We start from the raw sequence: 20,446 nt of genomic DNA, 5'->3' as shown, positions 1-20,446 counted from the left end.
GTTCAAACGTACTCCGGTTTGAAGTCGATGCGGCAATAATAACGTGAGCTTATCGTTTTTAATTGACTCGAATTAAGAAACTCCGTTATACACGTTTTCATTTCCGATTCGGTCGAGTGCAAACGAGGACGAGATTCGTCGGGGAAGGCCGCCGACATTGTTCCGCGACCCGAGCAGCAGCGAATGCCGCACGCGATTCCGCGCGTCACTTGGACCGTGACGCGCGCGTAGGGTATACAACCGTGTACGCGAAATGTTCGCGTAAACGCTCGCGTAAGAGCGCCGTGAGGCGCGATAAAATCGCATCGTCGCGCGCCCCGTGGAAGCGCGATCGATATTGGGTACCCAGCCGACGACGACGACGGCCGGCGGCGGTAGCGCGCGCGGCTTCCGCTATCGCGGTCTTATGCACTTCCGGCCGGAAGTGGCCGTAGTGCTAAACATCGACCGTCGCCCGAAGGACAGCGAGACCGCCGCGATAACCGGCCGGAGAAATATATCTCTTCTTCGTTGCGACTGCACGCGGAGAGAATTCTCTCACAAAACTCGCCCTGGGAGTCACGGTGGTCGTGGGACGACATTGTACCTCGAAGGGTTTCATATGCACGGAGAGAATTTTCTCTTAAAAATTACCCTGAAAATCGTGGTAATTGTGAGACAACGTAAACCTTGAAGAATTTTACCATACTTTTAACAAATTACTAAATTTTAATAAAATCGGGCAAAGTTTTAGTAAATTTTGTTAGACGTTGTCCCACAATTACCACGATTTTCAGGGTAATTTTTAAGAGAAAATTCTTTCCGTGTGATTTTCTAGGATTTATTGATAGCTACACACATTTTTACATTTTAACAGTAAAATATTAAATGTTTCATTATTTCTGTACTAAATTGCACAATGAAATTTAAATAATTCGAAAACAGTTTATAATTTGCATATAAAAATAAATAATTTGACACGCTTTACAGAAACGGAATTGACAGTCGATTACAGTGGAGGAGAATCGAGCTTCCTCTACGACGGGAGCAAAATTTAACTCGACACAAACTGACTCCCGGTCATATATCTGTTGAATGTTACTAAAAGTATTCCGGTCGCCCGAGCGCAATTAGAGAAGGCGATCGGCCGCCCGAGCGCTTCGGGACGTATAAGGGAACGTTAATAGACGAACAGGAAAAGCGCGCGGTTCCGTTACACTTGAGCGCCGATCGTGGAATACGAATGAATCGGATAATCTCGACGCGTGCACATACACACGCGGTGCGACTCGTAAACACAGCGTGCGTAAGGTCAAGGCGGAGAGACCGTCGTCGTCGTCGTCGTCCGTTCGTCGTCGTCGTCCGTTCGTCGCGTCATTAAGTTCCCGCTAATAAACCTGAATCACCGGCCGATAGTGATTCAACGGGGCAACTCTCCTCCGCCTCGATTGCTGTTTATCTGAAATTTTTTCACCGAGCCGTTGTTAAATGGCAACATAATTGCGACCCGCGTGAGACTCTCTCCGGCTCCGTTGTTCTCATTCGTTTTTCATGCGGATGCCGTGTCGCAAAATAAAACAAATTGCTCCGCTCGTATTGCGCGTCCAAGTATAGGGCTTTGTAATCGTGTACCACGGGATAAGCGGCGGCAGAAATGAAATTTTTCTGCGCGGAAAGGCTCCTCTTCGCCCTCTTCGGAAACGAAATCTCTCGCGCGTTCCTCAAGCGAGAGACCTCGAGAGTCGGATTAGCGGGGATTATCGCACCGAATACGAGACGCGTAATCCCGAATGATACGAGAAAAGATCCTCGTCTCCTCCCCCACCCCATACTCGAGGGCTCCTCGCTTATCCTCGCGAGGGGACGGAGACGCCTCGCCCGAGCACACGCAATCGTTCCGCCGAGTCAACGTACGAACGATTGCGCTTTAAAAGCATTTCACGCATGCACGCGGGAGGGAGGATGCGGCAAGGGGGAGGGAGGGCAAATGGAGTGCAGTGTGCTGTGGTTTAAAGCGCTGCCAGCTTTGTTGCGGCCGGATAAATCCTCAGCCGCTGGCGAGATGCCGTCGTGGATTAGCTCTAAAGCGAACGATATTCTTCCTCTCTTTGGCGATAACTTTGGCTGTCAAACGGGCAATAAAAATAAAACCGTAAAAATGTGAGTTTTATTTGCCGATCGATAAGATATAACGAGTAAGGTGACGTCGTAATTATAGACCGAGTTCCAATTACAGGACAAATCTGCAAAATATTTTACGAACATACATTTATTAATAAAATTACAGAATTTTTTTTACACCTTTCAAGTTTTTGTAATATTGTAAAATTGTAAAAAGCTGAAAGTTATCGTTACTAATTTTTCTATTATAATAATAAGCACTTTAAATATCTCGTTAATGTCTGGGACATTGTAATACTTTTAGTAGATTGCACACGGAGAGAAAGATTTCTTTAAATTTAATAAACCGTTTATTGTTCAACTATTCGATAGCATATATTTCTTTGTTTCTAACAAATGTTATTAATTATAAAAAATCTGTTTAAAATTTATTAAAAGAAATCTATGCTTTTGGAATAGTCGAACTAAACTGTTTATTAAATCTAAAGAAATCTTTCTCTCTGTACCTTTTATATAAATTTATTAAATATATAATAACTTCTCTTAAAAATTATATATTCACTGCTTACACTTCTTTAAGTGTCTGTTAAATTTGCGCGAATTAATGAAAATTATTATAACTTTAAATGATCCACAATTAGGGCTTTATTTTAAGGCTCTAAAGCAAATGTTATCTTTAGATTCACCCGACGTAAGAACGGAATCTGAGAAATCCGAGACGCGACGTCGTCGGTTCGCGTGTCTCCTTTAAAAATTGTAACGAGCGTATTACTCTAATAGGCTCTGGAAAGAGACGATTTCTTTTACATCCGTCTCTTTCGAGGCGCCTCGCCAGCAGTATACAGTAATCAATTGTTAGTTGAGCTCTGCTTTCGACGTCCGGAGTCAAGCGTCGAACTCGTGGTCATCGTCCCTCGCGGGTTGGAGGACCCCGGCGACTGCTGCGCGAGAGTGCCACTTCGCACTCGTAGCTATTGTTTTTCCGCCGTCGTCGAAAGAAACGATGACATAGTGCACACCTCCCCTCCGGGGAGGGTTGCCTCTCTCGCGTACCCAAAGCGACTCTGGGAACCAACGTGCGCAACAACAGAAAACCGGTCCATCGACGCAGCATCATTCGATGCAATATGAAACTGTTACGAGTCTCTTGGCGAACGGTCCGGTCTTTCGGGAAAGACGCGCGAAGAAAGAAAGAGAGAAAGGAGAAAAGTAACGCTGACCCGATTCTGCGTCGGGCACACGCTCCAACGTATTCTTCGAGATGAGAGAGAACGCGCGGAGAAGTCGCGGAGAAGACAGCTTCAGCCACTAACAAAGTTAACGTCAATCTTGATCTCAATCTCCCGGAACGCATAACTGAAATGTTTGCCTCTACACGAAAGTTACGCAATTTAGGAAAACGGTTATAACGCCTTTCCATCCTGGCGCAATGTAGTACAAAGTGTACAGAGTGAAATAAAATCTTGATGGGTACCCAAAAATTTTAGGAGAGCACCCGAAACGAGATCGACGAGCAAAAACCTCACGGAACACGCTGAAACGAGGAATCTCGGCGTACACGAAGAGAGGCGGAAGCTATCGACGAAAAACACGGCGCACCTTTTTCAGTTCTGCAATTTCGATTTTCATTATTCTCGACCCCGTTACCTTCGAACTCGCGCGACCCACAGAGAGAAAGAACGCGTCTCTCCCTCGCCCCAGGCTTGGGAACCGCTGCCGTAGGTCAATACTCTCTCTCGTTCGCCACCACCACCACCACCACCGCCGCCATCGACCGGGTGGCGGCGAGTCATCGTCGTCGTGGTGACTCGATTAAATCGATTTCCGTGGAAAATGCATCGCGACCGCGCGCTTTTGTCTCGTTAAACTCCTCTCGAGCGCGCGGTGCGAGGCGCGGTCCACTCGTATGGAAAAAAGAGTCTGGCCTCTCCTCCTTTCATCTTCTTTCGAGTCGCGCCATCGCTCTCGAGGATCGCGCTGCTGCTCGCCGACGAATGAACTTTCACCTTAACGACCGCGTTGTGCTCGCGCCGGCACGTGCTCCGTTTTCCGTTTTCTCGACGCGCGAAGGCGACACGGACATCCTCCAATTGAAGATTTCCAGCGAGAGAAAAGGGGAGAAGGGGATCCAACGCTCGTCATAATGTTCGATAAGCGGATACAAATTGCGAATCGTTTATCAAGTGCCGTTTGCGTGTCCCGAGTAATTACGAGTTTCGTTAAAAACGCCCGACGAGATCGTTTGGAATTGATTAATCGTCTTCCGGAGTAGACGGGAATTCTGGCCGTCGTGTGTTCCTACACGGAGAGAATTTACCTCTTAAAAATCACCCTTAAAAATCGTGGTAATTGTGAGACAACGTGAACCTCAAAGGATTTTACTATACTTTTAACAAAATTTACTAAAATTTTAATAAAATTTGGCAAAGTTTTAGTAAATTTTGTTAGAAGTATAGTAAAACTTACTAAAATTTTGCTAAAAGCACAGTAAAATTCTTCGAGGTTCACGTTTGTCTCACAATTACCACGATTTTAAGGGTGATTTTTAAGAGAAAATTATCTCCGTGTAACGACAAAGATATTCGCTGAGCGCTATTCTTTCAACAGCGAGGCGTCGTTATTGTTATTGTTGCACGTATACGTGCGGGAGTATCACACGTAAACCATATTAATTGTCAAACGGGAACAAACACGTGAGTGTACTCGAGCGAGGCTGATAAATGATAACACCTACGTTTAACGCCTACATCGATACGCGATATCGTCGGGCTAAATTACGCCGGGGCCGCTGCACACAAGTTGCCGATGTATTTTCGTCATTTATGAACTAATAAATAATCGTATCGAGTATTCGAATTACGGTGGCGCTACGTCGTCGTATGAAAAATGAGCGAAATTTTCAGCATGCAATTTTCGATGTTCCTTTTCCCCCACGAATAACGTGTCGCGCTTCTGCGCGTTTTAAAAGGGTTCTCTCTCTCTCTCTCTCTCTCTCTCTCTCTCTCTCTCTCGTAAATTTCGCCGCATTATAACACAGTTACCCGAGTAAAAAGTGGCGAATGCAGGTCCGTTCGCCGCCTGCATAATAGGCGCACTCATAAAATTCCAGCGAACACGGCTTCCTCTCTTTTCCTGACCGCCGTTGGTTTTAAATATTAATGAGCTGAGCTGACGATTCAATCGCGATCTTCTCTTTCTGAAACGCCCCTTTTATTAGCCGCGGAATTATTGCGCCGGCATCGATCGGACTCTCATGCTCGTTAATGTAAGTTAAGTTCGAATCGTTCAACCTTTACAAGAAAAGAAAGCATGTATTTCAGTACTGTTACCCTATGACATTTCAAGAGTCGCGTGTTTCTTCAAAATTAGATGAATTTATTCTAAGTGTTCTCAAGAGGCTTTTAATAGTTCACCGATTATCCCGAGAAGAGAAAAACACACGCAGTTCCTTTCTCGCAAAAAAAAAAAAAAACTGTTTCTCGTTCGTTTTACAAAAATAATGCAAGCAATATGATAGTTTTGTTAATATCATTTGTTCATTCAATAATATAATCGCTGTCACATTCTCTAAGATGATCGTCTACTCGTTCATTAATTTTTAATTTCTTTCCGTAACATGATAATGGCTGACCGCATAGCGAAACGGACGTAACAAGAAATTAGGAAATTAAGATGAGAAATACTCTCTTTTATCGTTCCATTGAACTGACATCTTTTCCGATCACTGGAACATTTCTTGTTCAAAAAAGTAAGATGTTTGAACCGCCTCATCTACAATAATCTACATTTTTCGATTCAAAGCTCCTTAAAAAAAAAATAAAAAAAAATTAAAAGAAATAGATAATCATAAAAGCAAAATAATGTAGATTATATCATAAAATATATAATACTGGCATACATCATTTATATGCGAGTTCGCTCGCAAAAACATCTCGTTTGAATCTTCCGGCTCGCGAGAGAGACGCGGAAGCGGAAGAGACGTATTCACGTCCTCATTGGCGGCAACTTAGGCCCCATTACGCCTAAGAGTTCATCATTTGCGTCAATTATCGTCTCCGTTTGCATCTCTCTTTCTCTCCGCGACGACGGCGGCGGCTCATGAAGAATTCAACGCCCGGTACGAGAATAAACGCTCGATGCCGTATAAATCTGGGCCACCGCGACCGAGACTCGCGATTCGATTCATTATGCAACGTCGTTGACGGGCGAAAGAGAAAGAAAGAGAGAGATATAGAGGCGTGCGTATATTCCGCGGTAGAGGCAGCTGACGACAGTCGTTATCGAGTCGAGCGACGATTTGATTACGTGCACGTCGAAGGCAGGCCTCAAGAGAGTCACGACAGGAAGCGCAAACTGTGGGACCGAGGAGAAGAAAGGAAACAGTGAAAATACATTCTTACTATCCAGTCACTTTAAAATAATCAAACCGACAAAACGATGAGTCGGAGATATTTGACGTAGAAAAAAATTGAGGAAAAATTGAAAAAAAAAAAGAAAAAGAAATGATCCGAATGCGATATTGAAAGAGGAAATCAAAGAGAAGTTTGCTACTCGGTCTCGGAATAACGTAATGAGAAATGAGTGAACGCGGCGCGGAACACGTCGAGTTCCGCTAATTATCGAGGGAGAATGAGAAGCTTGGACTGAATTTCGGACGCGTTCGCTTTTCCGACGAAAACTGGGTTAGGCCAAATGCGGAATGCGCTCGCGACCGAAAGTAGCTCGCAAATCGTCGAACAATGCGCCGCCGCGACTTCGACACACAATGCCGATTGCGCAACGCAGCGCGTAAATGACTCGCTCGCCTTTAAGACAATCGTTAACGTTCGTCGCACGCCACGACGTGTCCTGGACGCGAGGGGGGGAAAGGGCCGCTCCTTCCTGCTTAATTTACGCACCCTTTCGAAAAGGGCAGCGCGGATTTCTGCTGTCGAGCTAGCCGCCCACGCGTCGCCAACAATGCAAATCCGCTATTTCAATTTTCGCTACTTTTGTCCGCGACATTACTTGGGTGAAAACGAATTATCGGATTGTTTTGTAAATGTGACGGAGATTATCTCTTAATTGCGATGTATTAACTTTTAATTGCGCTGCCTCGTAATTTAATTGCCGTCCGGAAAAGTTACTCCATTACAAGAAGCGCTCGTAAATAACAGACATCGTTTCGAAACACGTCCTAGTTTTCTCTCTAATATTCGAAATTAAAAAGCCATATAATTAACCTAAATAAAATTATGATAAACTATATATTAACATAAAAAGTGTGTTTTAACAAATAGGAAAAATATTCTCGTTAATAACTCGGTTCTTTTAATCTTGAATAACATGAATTATCATAAAGCATATAATTGTATTAATTATTTATTAATATATTATGCAATTAATAGAGAAAGGAGAGAGTCAGACGCAAAGCTTTCTCGTTCGAACGAACATATTTACGTGGAAAGTAACATATAAGTAACATATAAGAAATAACATATAAATAACATATAAGAAATACAAATTCATCTGACGTGATCGTTCACGTCAGATGAATTTGGCCGTGATTCAATTTATTAGATCAGTTGTATCGTAACAAGCTGATAAACGCAGAAACCCATAAAAATGTGCCAGTGCCGTAATAGAATAATGGAGAAAAGATGGAAATTTCGGCAAGAATTCACTTGGATTCACGATCGATTGTCACACTGAGAATATTTTCGTGCGTGAATGAAAAATGAAAAATCGCAGCGCGACACACGAAACGTGCGTCGATGTGAAATGCATTTGGTGTCGAACGAGAAAAACATGGTTTCACCGCGTAGAACAAAGTCGAGTTGTGTGTCGCGATAGAGAGGAAAAATTTATAACTTCTCCGGATATCGGCAGGCTTGAATGGCACGATTGTTGGATGTTTCGAGGAAAGAGCGTGTATTTCCCTCTTTCACCACGTATTGCCAGTTTATCGTCGTTTCCTCGTTCGTAAAAATGTGTCAGACCTCGCGAGAGCTCGTCGACCCTCCATCTCTTCAGGGTCGAGCGACACTTTTATCATCGTGCGCGTGCCCTCGCGCCCCCTCATTACATTTCCCCTCCTCACGCTTGTTTCTCATTTTCCCTGCCTACCCTTTTTTTCTCCTTTGCACAACGAGCCACTTTCGTGGTCGATAATTCTCACGCGCGCCTGAGAGTATTGCGTTTGTTTATATGCGATTACACGTGTTTTAATGTCAAGAGGGAAACGAACGTTTACCATATCTTTCCAACCTTCAACAAATTTTTCACTACTACACGCGCTAACTTAAATTTAATTAAGTTGTGCAAGCCTCGGTTGAAATATCGGATTAAATGCAAATAAACTTCGAGATTACAACGTTTCAAGGTACTGCAATGCATGTCGACTCGTAATTGGTAAGCGTAACCAATAAACATTTTTAAAAGCTTCGCGATAAACGAGAAACTTTCTCGCAATTTAAATACGAGGCGCAGACACGCAGGTCTTTGTGTGACTCACGAATTACTGCGTACCAGTGGATCGGGGGTGAGACCCTCGATACGGCACCCCCCGAACCCAAACTACCCTTCGGTCCGAAAAGCATCGCGAGGGAGGTTTGCCTCCTTTATCGCGAGCGTTACACGACAGTGTTTCTCAAATCGATATTATCTAGAGATATTTGGAGAAAACGAGGCTAACTGTTGCTGTATCATAGAAAATTATAATTCGTCGCAGTGAATAATGTAGAATTCTGTACGATAATGCCAATTTGCGGGGAAAGTTTCGGTAAAATTGGCCGAAATTTTCCGCCAGTATTTTTCTTTGAAAATTTCCGCCAGTTCTCTTGAAAACTTTTATACGACAGTAGTTAATACTGAACATCCTTTAAGCATAAGCTAGGATAATGCTCGTTAAGTATCTACTTCCTTTCTTTGTTTTCAGGAATAAAACTATAGCGTCTCTCAATGAATATTTATCAAAACTTTCGAGAGTGACTTCCCAGAGACTTCCCGACTATTTTAAAACAGAAACGACTTGGCTCGCGCCTGGATACTACTAGCCAGTGAGTCGGAACAAAGTGCACAGAACCTGTCTTTGAATTTCAAGTGTAAAATTCAAAATCGCACCGAGAGCTATAAGACTCGTTCTTTTCCAAGGACTTGGACTTCTTCAGGCCTCACGTTGGAGAGAATCAGAGGAAAGCTAAACCATACGAGAAGTTCAGTTCTAGAACCTAAAGGAGGAACAAACCTATATTTATCCGACATGACACGTGTAGATCCGCTGGAAGAAGAAAAAAAAAAAAGAAAGAAAGCAGAAGAGATAAGGGCCAAGTCGGAAACCTCCGGCGCCTATGAGGAGAGTTAGCGCGTCCGAGACTCTCGCTTACCGAGATGGGCTCGCCGTTCGCCTTTTCGCCGTCCAGTATCCTCTGTCTCAGGGCGAGTCTGTCCAGGCTGGCGAGCCTGTAACTGCCGCCGGCCTCGCGGTCCCTGGTGAGCCGTTCGGCCGTGCCGCCGCCGTTCGACCCGGCGTTGAAGCTCGACGTGTACTTGGGCAGGGTCGGCGGCGGCACCTGCCGCGTCTTCTCCCGGCTCAGCATCGTGCTGCTGCTGTAGAGGAAGGACGAATTGCTGTTGTTGGGTAGGCCGACGCGGCCGGCGGACGACGGCGAGACGCCCGACGTCGTGGACGACGCCGCGGACGACGAGGACGAGGACGATGACGATAGGGTCTTGATGCCGTTGCTCTGCGCGCCGCCCGCGGTACCGTTCTGCTGCTGATTCTCCGTCGTCGACATGCTCTCACCACGAGGGACGGCTACTCTTTCTTTCTCTCTCTTTTTCTCGCTCTCTCTTTCCTTCTCCCGCAGGAGATCGCCGCGGGGACTCGACAGGGGATTTAATCCTTTAAACCGAAAACCGAGAGATGCTTACAAGAGTCCGCTCACGTTTCACATGTGCATATGACTGCGCCTTCCATTCGACGCACCAGAGTCACGTATTCTCCTGTTGCGTGGTGTAGAAGAAAAAAAGATTATTGCGATCCGATAACAAGTGTCCACGGCGACGACCTCGGAGCGAACGCGTTTATCATGTAAAATTGATTTTATTTTATCACTTAATTTGTAGCGTAAGACGCGTGTACGCGAAAGGGATAATGATACATGTATTATTGCGTAAGAGAAAGATTTTAGTGTTGAAGTTATAGAGCTACCGGGCCTCGGTTTCGTAAGAGTGAAATTCTTGCAATTCGGCGAAATGGAAAGATCCTTTTCTGTCACTTCTTTATCGTATTAATAAATTGTTTAAGCTATAAAATTTATAAACCGCAACTTTTATACGACTCTATATAAAATCTCAATACTTTTTCCGGGCAGCGATACGCTTAACGATTTCTCCTTCGTATTTTATATGAAAAACAGAAAAAATGTTTTATCTGAAGAAACACAAGATAACAGAAAAATTAAACTTCACATTTTATATATTCAAGAATACAAAATGAATAAAAATAACACGAATTTCTAAACACCACCCGATACGTTACCGTTCGCGATTATATTACCGGTGTGTACAGTTCTATGAAAACAGAGACCGCGAAAAATAATCGGCGGAGCGCAGCGAAGATCGGAGCCGATATGCAAAAAACGCGAGTAACTGTAAATCGACCGTGCATCTCGGGGCGGCCGAAGCGCAATGACTGATTCAAACCCCATGAAACTTTATTCGATACTCGTTCAGCAGTATTCGCTCATTAAAGTGAGCCTCACGTGCGCGATAACGCATTTATATCCGATAACGAAAGGACCAATTTGCCGGTGCAATCAAGCGGACACCACTTTCCTCTTACCTTTAAACTTATCACGCGTAAATAAAACGATAAATACAGACCCTACAAAATATGTGATATGAGATATTAATATTACCGATTAATGCGTGTTTTTAATTGGTAATATAATAAAATAATAAATAAATTTAATAAAGACGACAATTTTGTTCTGACAAATCTTCCGCAAAAATTCATGACGTTTCCCAACATTTTCGGTGGTACCTTCGTATTTTCTACACGTACATGTACGTTTGACAATTCGCGCTTGGCAAAGTCGCCGCGGAGGGGAAGGAAAAAAAAAGAAGCCTCTCGATCGGGGGCGCCGCACCGGTGAAACGTGTTGAAAGCCGATACGCGCGCGATGGTACGATGGTTTTGTTTATCGCTGCCAGAGTGGTGCTCCACGAGAGGACGAGAACCATCCGGCTCGTCTTACACGTCGCAAGGATAACCAGACGTTGACGACGACGACGAAAGACGGTATCGCGTGAAGAAGCGACTCGCGGCACTTTTCTCGAGATCTATCGACAAACGAAACAGGGGGAAAAAACGAAATTAAACGTGAGAACTGTAGAATCGATACTCGCGAGCTCTCTTTTGGGAAAGTGGAAGTGCAACGGTATCCTGCACCCTGAAACGTTTCATAGTCTACGACGTTTCGGAAAATTTGACCTTTAATTTATCGAGAGCTTTGTAATTATGTCAATTATGGCAATTATCAGGGATGAATTAAATCTTGAATTCTGCTCTCTCTCTCTCTCTCTCTCTCTTTAAATCGGAATCTGTGTATTATTCACTGAATGACAGTCTGATTTCAATGCTGTACTTGTAGCTACATCAATCAGTGATGCATGCGCTGCTTTTCAATGATGAAAGTACACTGATTCTGGTCAGCGAGAGTTTCCCTTTCTTAGTCGAAATCACTGAAAGTGAATAATTACCGATGTTCAGTTATATAAAGTAAAGCACCGCGATTCAACGAGATTTAAAGAGAATGTATCCGGATTTACGCGCGAATAAATTTGGAAAGAGCTAAAAGAGCTAATAAAACTCATAAATAGCTACAAAGAAAAATTGAGCAATACGGTATGCACGATTTACGGAAAACTATTGCAGTCGGGAACACATTTCCCTTGACTTCTTTTACTGCTGTAATTACGAAACTCATTCCTGTATTTTATAAGCACACAGAATACGATCGTTCCTCTGGCTCGAATGTCGGAGGGAGAGGAGGGGGCGGGGGAGATTGAACGCGAGTTTCGTTTGTAGACATCCGATATACAACGTTACGAGTTGTTTACGCATGAGCGCCTCGGCGCGTTGACTCACTGCCAGCGGCCGACTGCGCTCAAGTGCATGACTCCGATATCGGGAATGCAACGGAGTAAAAAGAAAAGAGAACAGGAAAAAAAAATGTAACGCGTAAACGCGCCGCGAGTTTTTCGTCCGCTCGTCTCCGCTCGATCGGGCGAGAGAGCGGAAGGGCTGTTCCGGCGAGACCGGCGACGATCGGGAGCTGGTATCTTCAAAATATCAGCACTTCTACATCAATGTAGATTAACTTCTATCTTCTCACTTCGTATAGGCTGGAGATTAAAGTGTCCACCGAGACAATGAATTATCATACACGTCAGCTGATATTGGAATTATTCATATGTATTCCTGATTTACCTTTCTCTCTAAATTGCAACCGGTGTATTTTCACTTCTTACTTCAAAATTAGTGTATAATCACTGAAAGACCGGTGTATTTATTTCGCTAATTGACAAATTATAAGTATACCACTGTGAGATCAGTGTATCTTTCACTGATTGTAATTTAGAGGAGTTTCTTTTCATCCTTTTCAAGTTCTACCGAAGAATTAGATAGAGAAAGATGAAGAGTGTGAGTTAATCTCTACATTGATGAAAATGAAGTTAATCAAATCCTTCTGATCGCGGTAGGCGATTAATTGGAGAATTGTTCGGTGCGTGAATGAGCATAACTCCATTCGGGTTCTCGCGTGACAGAACGGCGTCCTTTTGGGGACGCGAACCGGTTGCACCTCGTCGGAGATGCAACTCTCGGCGCGTGGATGACTACGCGGAGGGCTCCGGACACCCCGGGGGCGATCGTCGCGTTTCCATTGTCGCGAATAAAACATAGAGGTCACTCTTTCGGAGGCCCCGCCGAAAATAATACCGGTTTCACCGGCGCGGAGCGACGAACTCTCTCTCCTCGCTGACCGGTAGCGTCGTCATTGAGGGAGTGCGCCTCGCCATTCGCGGCCACCTCCGAGAGCACTACCATCACCACCACCGTCGAGCGTCGGCACGCACATGCATCTCGACGCCGCTCCGGTGAATTCGTCCTAATATCGCGGCACGCTGTAACAACCGTCCCTCCACCGCACCAGTGGCCCGACGACGCTCACTGCGTAGGCGGTGATGCGCGCGCGGGATACGAGGGTTGTTCTCTATAGGTGAGAGAAACGGAGAGAAGGGGAGTAGGCCTCGCGCGCGTGCGAGAGAGAGAGAGAGAGAGAAAGAAAACGGGAGGACGCGTCGCACCGTGTCGAGGCCCCTCCGGAGACTCGGAGAAGCCGGCGTTGTCGATGATTCACGAGCCGGCCGAGCGCGGCCGCGTTTTCACTCTCATTTCACGGGGCGCGGGGCGAAAAGAGAGAAAGAAAGAGAGAGATAATAAAGAGAGACGCACCGCACCGATACCTGCGTCCACCGCGCACAGAGCGAGACGCCACGCACGGTTCACAGTTCACCGCGTTCTCGAGAGACCAGCCACGACACAGACGCGCGAGACGATCGCCGCGCCCGACTCGGATGAACTGCGACGACGACCACGCCTGACGCAGCGCGAGGGGGCGACGCGAGCGAATGAGAGAGATAAAGAAAGCGAGCGAGCGAGCAAGAGGAGAAACACTCACCACGAGAGCCAATCACGGCGGTCAGTGGTGGCGACGCGAACGCCACCGAGCGGCCGCGCGGACCAATCCGGGACGTTCGCCACGGCGCGACAGCGAAGCCGAAGTGGTATCGAGCGTCGATACTGCAGCGCCACTGCCCTCCTCCCCCCTGCTAATACCCTTCAACCCTTCGCGCAGGGGCTTTGAACGAGGGAGGGAGGGGGGTCACTTTTCCTTTCGTCGCGACTCTTGTGTAAACGCTACTTTGGAGATTAATTTTCTCCCCTACGTCGTCGATCGGAAATATTTTCGCTCGGCTACTTTGACAGTGGCAGACCCAGCGAGAAATAGTACATCGAATCGACATCGATTCGACGTCGAAATCATCATTTCGATGTTGATTCGACGTCGAATTGGTGTCGAATTCATTATCGTTTCTCGCTGGGGACGCTCTTCTGATTCTATTGAAATATGAATTTATGATTTTCAGTGAACAGAGTATTGACGAGTATTAATTAAATCTGAATGTATATCAGATATGATTATATTGATTGTTTAATTTTCTTAGATTTAGTTATTAAATTCTTGCAAGATATATTGCCAGAGTTGTTGTTGCATATTATATGCAATTATTACCGAAAAATTGCAGAAAACATATTTGTTAATATTCATTTAACGAGTTTATAAATGCAATTAATTATAGAATTCAATTATTCATCTTACATAAAATAAGAATACACACAAATTTAAATTTGCTAGATAGATTTATAAGCTTTAGTCTACCTCCAGAAAGTAGAAAGATTATTCCTTGTTTTATAAATAACCAAGATTATTATATTTTTATAATAATTACATTTTATAAAAAAGCCATAATAATAATAAATTTCCTGGGACATTTGCTTCAATAATCACAGGAGCAACAGCAGAAAGAAAATTATGTTCCAGAGACGCGAAGCAAATTTTTCAATGGATTTAGATAAATATTAATTAATTAGTTGCAGAATCTAAGTTGACAATAAAATTTAATATCTATTAGTCCAACGTAATTTCGAAAATAGCGCGGCAGCAGCTCCGTCCACTGTAATTCCGTGCTGTTCGCGATTAGAAACTGTACGCAAGATTATAGGGAAGATTACAGGATGATAGATACGATTTTATCAAACGATTAAAGGTCCTACGTGTCAACGTGCCACGTAAGAACGCGATCGTGCTTGTCACCCAGGACAACGACGACGGATATTTTGAAACGCGGCAAAATCAGTCTCAAGTGATTCGAGCACGCGAACTCTCGGCGGCGGCGTTCTCTCGATTTCGCGGTGTCAACGCTCTCGCGATATCGCGATTGTCTTCGCCTCGACGCAGTAAGTACTTGTTATTCGAGCGCGTCCAACTAGGAAGTAGTGCGGCAGTCGCATTCGTTTTGCGGCCTTAATTGGACATTGGAGTTAATAGGAGCACCGAACTGTCAAGTCCGCGCGCGTGCCTGCGTGCGTGCGTGCGTGCGTGCGTGCGTGAGTGCGTTAGTGCACGTACGAGAGAACGAAACGAGAATAAAAGAACGTCCCGAACGGAATGCAGCTCGCGACAATGCGTCGTGAGTCGGTTCCGACCCACAATGTTGGGATGGAAACCCCAGCTTCTTCAAGATGTATATAGTTTCTTCGCCAATTTCCCTTCGAGTCGCGCATCCAACGCTAACTCGTATATTAATTAAAGTTACGACGGTATTAACGGCGTAAAGATTTATAATTTTTTTACATTTACATTTACATATTACATTTTTTATCGATCCGTGCAGATATTATTCGAGTCACTCTGAGAAGCTAACCCCACATTTGTTTTCTGTTAATTCTAGCACCTGAGCACACATAACCGGTCAATATGTTGCATGCATGCAATCTTATCATTTTAATTTCGTTGCTCAGTTGCCGAAGTTCTGAAAGACTGGAGATTTCGCGCGACGTTATTCTAACGAGATACAAGAGCCTGGTCACACATTTGGGAAAGGTACTATCGTTACATGATGCGAATGGAATGTATATACGGCTACCTGTTGAGGCAGCTGATTCTTCTGGCAATTGTATCTGGCGAGAACGGCCGGATTCAAGCGGCGTCTCGGCGCCGACATCGTGTCGACTTGCGATTTATCCGATCGGCTTACGATTGTCAAATTGCAACGCGGAAAGGTTTCACTTTCACGATTACGAATTATCGACACGCTAATAAGTCCCGTGTGTACGGAATACAAGGAATTGCACGACTGTAGGAGCGAGCGCGATTTTCTTCACTCGATTGCCTTTTAATTGCGCGTTAACGATAACGATAACTAAATGGGATTGGCCGAAAAAAATTCGCCGCGGGACTGGAAGGGTTCTTATCTATCTATTCGCGACTTAAAATCGGCACGATGTGGTTTGAAGCCGGAACGGTTTGTATGTTGTGCTCGGAGTTCTGCGGTTTGGGTATCGGTGAAATCAGAGCTGCACGAAGAAAGGATAAATTAAGAATATACATAATATTACATCGTCCAACATTAATTGAAATCGTATCGTTTCAAGCTCATAAATGCAATTAATCGTGGGGCAAATTATTTAGCTTGCAATTAAAATTATTTATTGAATATAAATTTGTCGAATGTAATTTACGGCAATTTATTATCTTCAAGCTATCTAGCTTCAAGAACGGGTAGTTGGCATTGTAATCGCAGGCTTAGAAACGGAAACGTGAAAATAAAAATAACTTTACTAAGTGAATGGCAGAGAAATAGAATCTATACACAGAAAAAAATGTAATATAGCCAATAACATATGTGGTTACGGGCTGCCAACTACATAAAATACTCAATACAATAATATTTGTTATTAATGCAAGTACAATGTTGATACTGCAATAGCGTATATTATTGTATTGAGTATATCTGTAGTTGGCAGCCCGCAATAACATATTTTATTGAATATATTACTTTTTCTTTTCAGTGTACAAATTATAATTGACGTTGCTTCACAGAATAGAATACGTAAAGGCGAAAATATCGTGCAATGTTGAATAGAAGATCTGAGAAATTCAAAGAAGAAGTCACATTTACACAGAGAGATGCAACCTTTGAAGTTCATCTCGAAATAATTTAAATCATTAACTAAACAAGAATTTTATTATATACACATATACAGAGTGGTAAATAAATTAGTCAAATATTTTAGCGACCCAACAGAACCAATCAACGCCGCGAAAAGGCGGTGGCAACCAACATTTCGATAGGTTCAATTATCGATTTCATGCCTTATCATTAATAAGGCAAAGTGCGGGGAAATTCCCTGGAAAAAAAGTCAACGCAAAAAGCCGCTTTCGACAAGCAATTCGTGCGAACGCTGAATTCAGACGACGCGATATTAATATTGCGGACACGAAGTCGACTTCAATGTTCCAACGATCGGAATGCGACTAGCCTTATCAAAGAGAAAAAGAGACACAGACACTCACCGCTGTTGTAGTGGCCGAGGTGACCGTGACGCCGGTGACGTCGTCACAATTGTCATCGTCGTCGTCGGAGTCGCCCGGCGTGCGGTCGTCCAGCATCCGTACAGCACCGGAAACAGATCAGAGAAGTGGATGGGACATAGGACAGAGGAACGCCGCGATAAGGACGATAAGGAGAAACGAGGATCGTCCGGGACGCGAGGGAGGAAGGAGAAGGAGAAAATGCCACATTAGAATTATTATTATTATTATTTATCTCCGCACTGAAAAATATACATTTTACATCTTTATATTTGACGTTTTTTAATCACTTTCTATCAGTTTGTTTTTATTTTTCGAAAGGCATGTATTTTGCACCAATTTATTGCAATTAAATTAAAAAAAAAAAAACTCAAACTGTGCATTCTACGTTATTTTCTCCTCGCCATCACGACTGATCTCGCTAGCGCTTTAAACAACGTAGCATTTGCGCATTTCGTGGAAACAAAATAATTCCAACAGCTGCGCTGTAAAATGAGTGCCCCTCGGGAGTTTAAATTCCATTTTCCCTCAAGAATTAGATGTAGCCTCTTTAGAAGCGAGAGAATTCACCTCCGCGATATTCGAGGTAACATTAATGCGCAATGAATGACCAAAGTCGATCTTTAAGTAAAGAAAAGAGAAAGAACGGGGAAAAGGATGTTGTACAAGTAAAAATGAAGTTCTGCATCTTACGTGCGTCCTGCAGAGCGCTCATGGAAGCCTCCATCCTGATATTCCCTTTAGCGTCCTATCGTCGGACTCCTTCGTCGTGGCGAATCGCGTGAGCGACTACTACACGCGCCGCACCGAGGGGTGCCATCGACCGAAATAGATTTTCCAAAAGTCACGCGGGATAATCGGAATTCACGCGTATCACGCGACACACATATCGGCCCGGCGATCAGACACGCGGTTTTTCGGCGATGGAAAATCTCCGCCGCGGGCGAGCTTAACTGGCATGCACGATCTACAGCAATTAACGGTTCGACCGTAAGGAACTCACGGCAATATCCGCAAGTTTAAAGAGGCGAGGAACGCGAGAGTCTAAAGACGTACTCTACCGATTTTCATCTCGGCTCCGAACTGGTTCTCCGGCTCTCGCGGATATAATCGATCGATCTCGCTGACCTCTCCGGTTTTCGCGAGGGCGTTTGGTAAGCAAGCGTACGGGAGGGAGCGCCGTTGGTGTATATCTCCTCGGCGCGATGCGGAAGATAACGTGGACGATCGCGTGCGTGCACGCGTGTCGGATACGCGAGTCGCACTAAAGGCCAACGTCGACCAAAGGCAGCGCGGGCGATTCGCTCGCGATCGCTCTCTCGGATCGCCTCTCTTACTATGCGACGAAGAAGCACGCTCTCCTCTATCCTCGCTCGTCGAATCGTCCCCTTGCCCTCCGCTCGCCACTCGTCTCTCGCCCTCCTCCCCCGTAATCGATTAAGAGAATTGATTCTTTAACCCCGTAGAATTTCTCCCGGCCCCGTGGACTATTTTATTTTCGAGCGTCTCCAATTGTGACCCTACACGCTCAGTGATCACTGTATCAGTATCAACAAGTGCTTCTGACGTTATTAATCCATTGTAGGGTGTAGTTAATGATGTATTAATATTGTTATATATTATATATAGTATGTTATATATAAGTAATATATAGAGATACTAATGAGAATCAAGAAATCCGAATCATCGTTTATACATTCAACCCATTAATATTATAATTGCACATGATCAATAGTGTTGTCAGTACTTTTTAAAAGTATTATTGACCATGTAAGGTTTATATAAAATGTAATATAAATAAAGGGATGTCATATATGAGAACGTCATATATGAATTCATAAGGGATGGAACACAAGTTCGAGTCAATGTCCCGGATTTTTAAGTTGCATAATATTTAGCGTCTTTATTATTATTACTGTTCACGTTTACCGGTTTACTTAATGTACATTGTTGAAATATTGTCAATAATACTGCCAGTACTAACAAATACTGACAATATTGACGCTATTGACCATAAGGTTTTCTGTTACAGCTTTGTCAATATTTTTTCATTTCTTTCAATTCCTAAAGTACCCGCTTATTAAAATGGAATGGATTTCGTTTCATCAGACTATATTTACAGCAGCTGTCATATAATTAACGACATGGTTCACGTTACGTGTTCTAAAGATACGCGCAGTGTTAAATATGTTTACTTCGCTAAAAAAAATTTTTTTTGTTGTCGGAACACTAGACAATAATTTAATTGAAATATATAATCGATTAAATGTCTAGTAATTGCAATCAAAAACTGATTGTGTCAACCTCAACGAAATCGTGTGTTTCATTCTTCAATTTTTTCTCAAGAATACATTTACTTTGTACAACCAAAAACACAGCCACGCCAATCAAGATCTGTGCAAATATTTTATCTAATTCTAAAAAAATATTTTCAGTGTACGTAACTTTTCTGTGTCATGCCTCCTCCTATCGCGACCGATTGGGAAACAGACATCCGTGAAAATAGCGACGCTTTATCTATGCAGAACTAACACAACAGTCAAACAACTGTACAATCTTATCTTAATAGGAAACTAATCGTTACGTGGTGTGCAAATAGCGTGAATATCTATTTCGAACTTCACGAACGAGCGAGGCCGGAAACTATGAAACTACGAACACAATCAGAATCTATTTCGGGGATAATTGTACGTAGATATCTAAAATCTATCTGGCTCTTTTCATTCAAAGGGCTAACTTCGATGCATGTTATATTGAATTAAAGATTCTATTATTTCCCATTAGCAACGCAATTTGCTTCAAATCTTCGGATCTTTAAAGTCAAAATTAGGAATCTGAGAATCTTAGAATTTTCTTATATGAATTTTTATCTTTCGGAAATAAAATTTCTAAATTTAATAATTAAATCAAACAAAACAAGTAAAATAATAAATAAATAAATAGCAGTTGTTAAACTTTGAGACAAGAGTTTTCGTGTAGCTTTGATTTTTTCAGAATTTTTTTCCACATATTTCTAAGACGTTTAAGTGGCTGTAGGAATTATTTCTGTTTCGCATTGCAAATTAATTAGGACACTTGACAAAATTATTCAGATTTATCCTTCTGTCACCGTTCGCAATTATTGTATCACGTGATACAATAGA

The 20,446-nt window shown here is 43.5% G+C and overlaps 1 protein-coding gene across 13 annotated transcripts in view; it reads right to left on the bottom strand.

Moving 5' to 3' along the window:
• The window catches only part of LOC105828853 (septin-7), a 36,557-nt gene extending 16,117 nt beyond the window's left edge, over positions 1 to 20,440 (bottom strand). Inside the window, exons 1-2 of one of the 13 annotated variants that reach the window (XM_012667401.3) lie at positions 17,997 to 20,440; positions 17,286 to 17,287 (exon numbers count right to left, since the gene is read on the bottom strand). In XM_012667401.3, the coding sequence (XP_012522855.1) occupies positions 17,286 to 17,287; positions 17,997 to 18,030 (36 nt within the window). In that variant the 5' untranslated portion in view covers positions 18,031 to 20,440. Of the gene's footprint in view, positions 1 to 9,464; positions 14,169 to 15,855; positions 16,635 to 17,285; positions 17,587 to 17,996 lie in introns of those variants that run through there. The other 12 variants (XM_028192156.2, XM_036295530.1, XM_028192159.2 and 9 more) reach the window with 12 other exon arrangements.
• Between the last annotated feature and the right edge of the window lie 6 nt (positions 20,441 to 20,446).

Source organism: Monomorium pharaonis, chromosome 1 (assembly GCF_013373865.1).
Source record: "Monomorium pharaonis isolate MP-MQ-018 chromosome 1, ASM1337386v2, whole genome shotgun sequence".
NCBI classification, from domain to species: Eukaryota; Metazoa; Arthropoda; class Insecta; order Hymenoptera; family Formicidae; genus Monomorium; species Monomorium pharaonis.
Note: the sequence above shows the minus strand (reverse complement) of the source record. Positions and strands in the feature narration are given on the sequence as shown.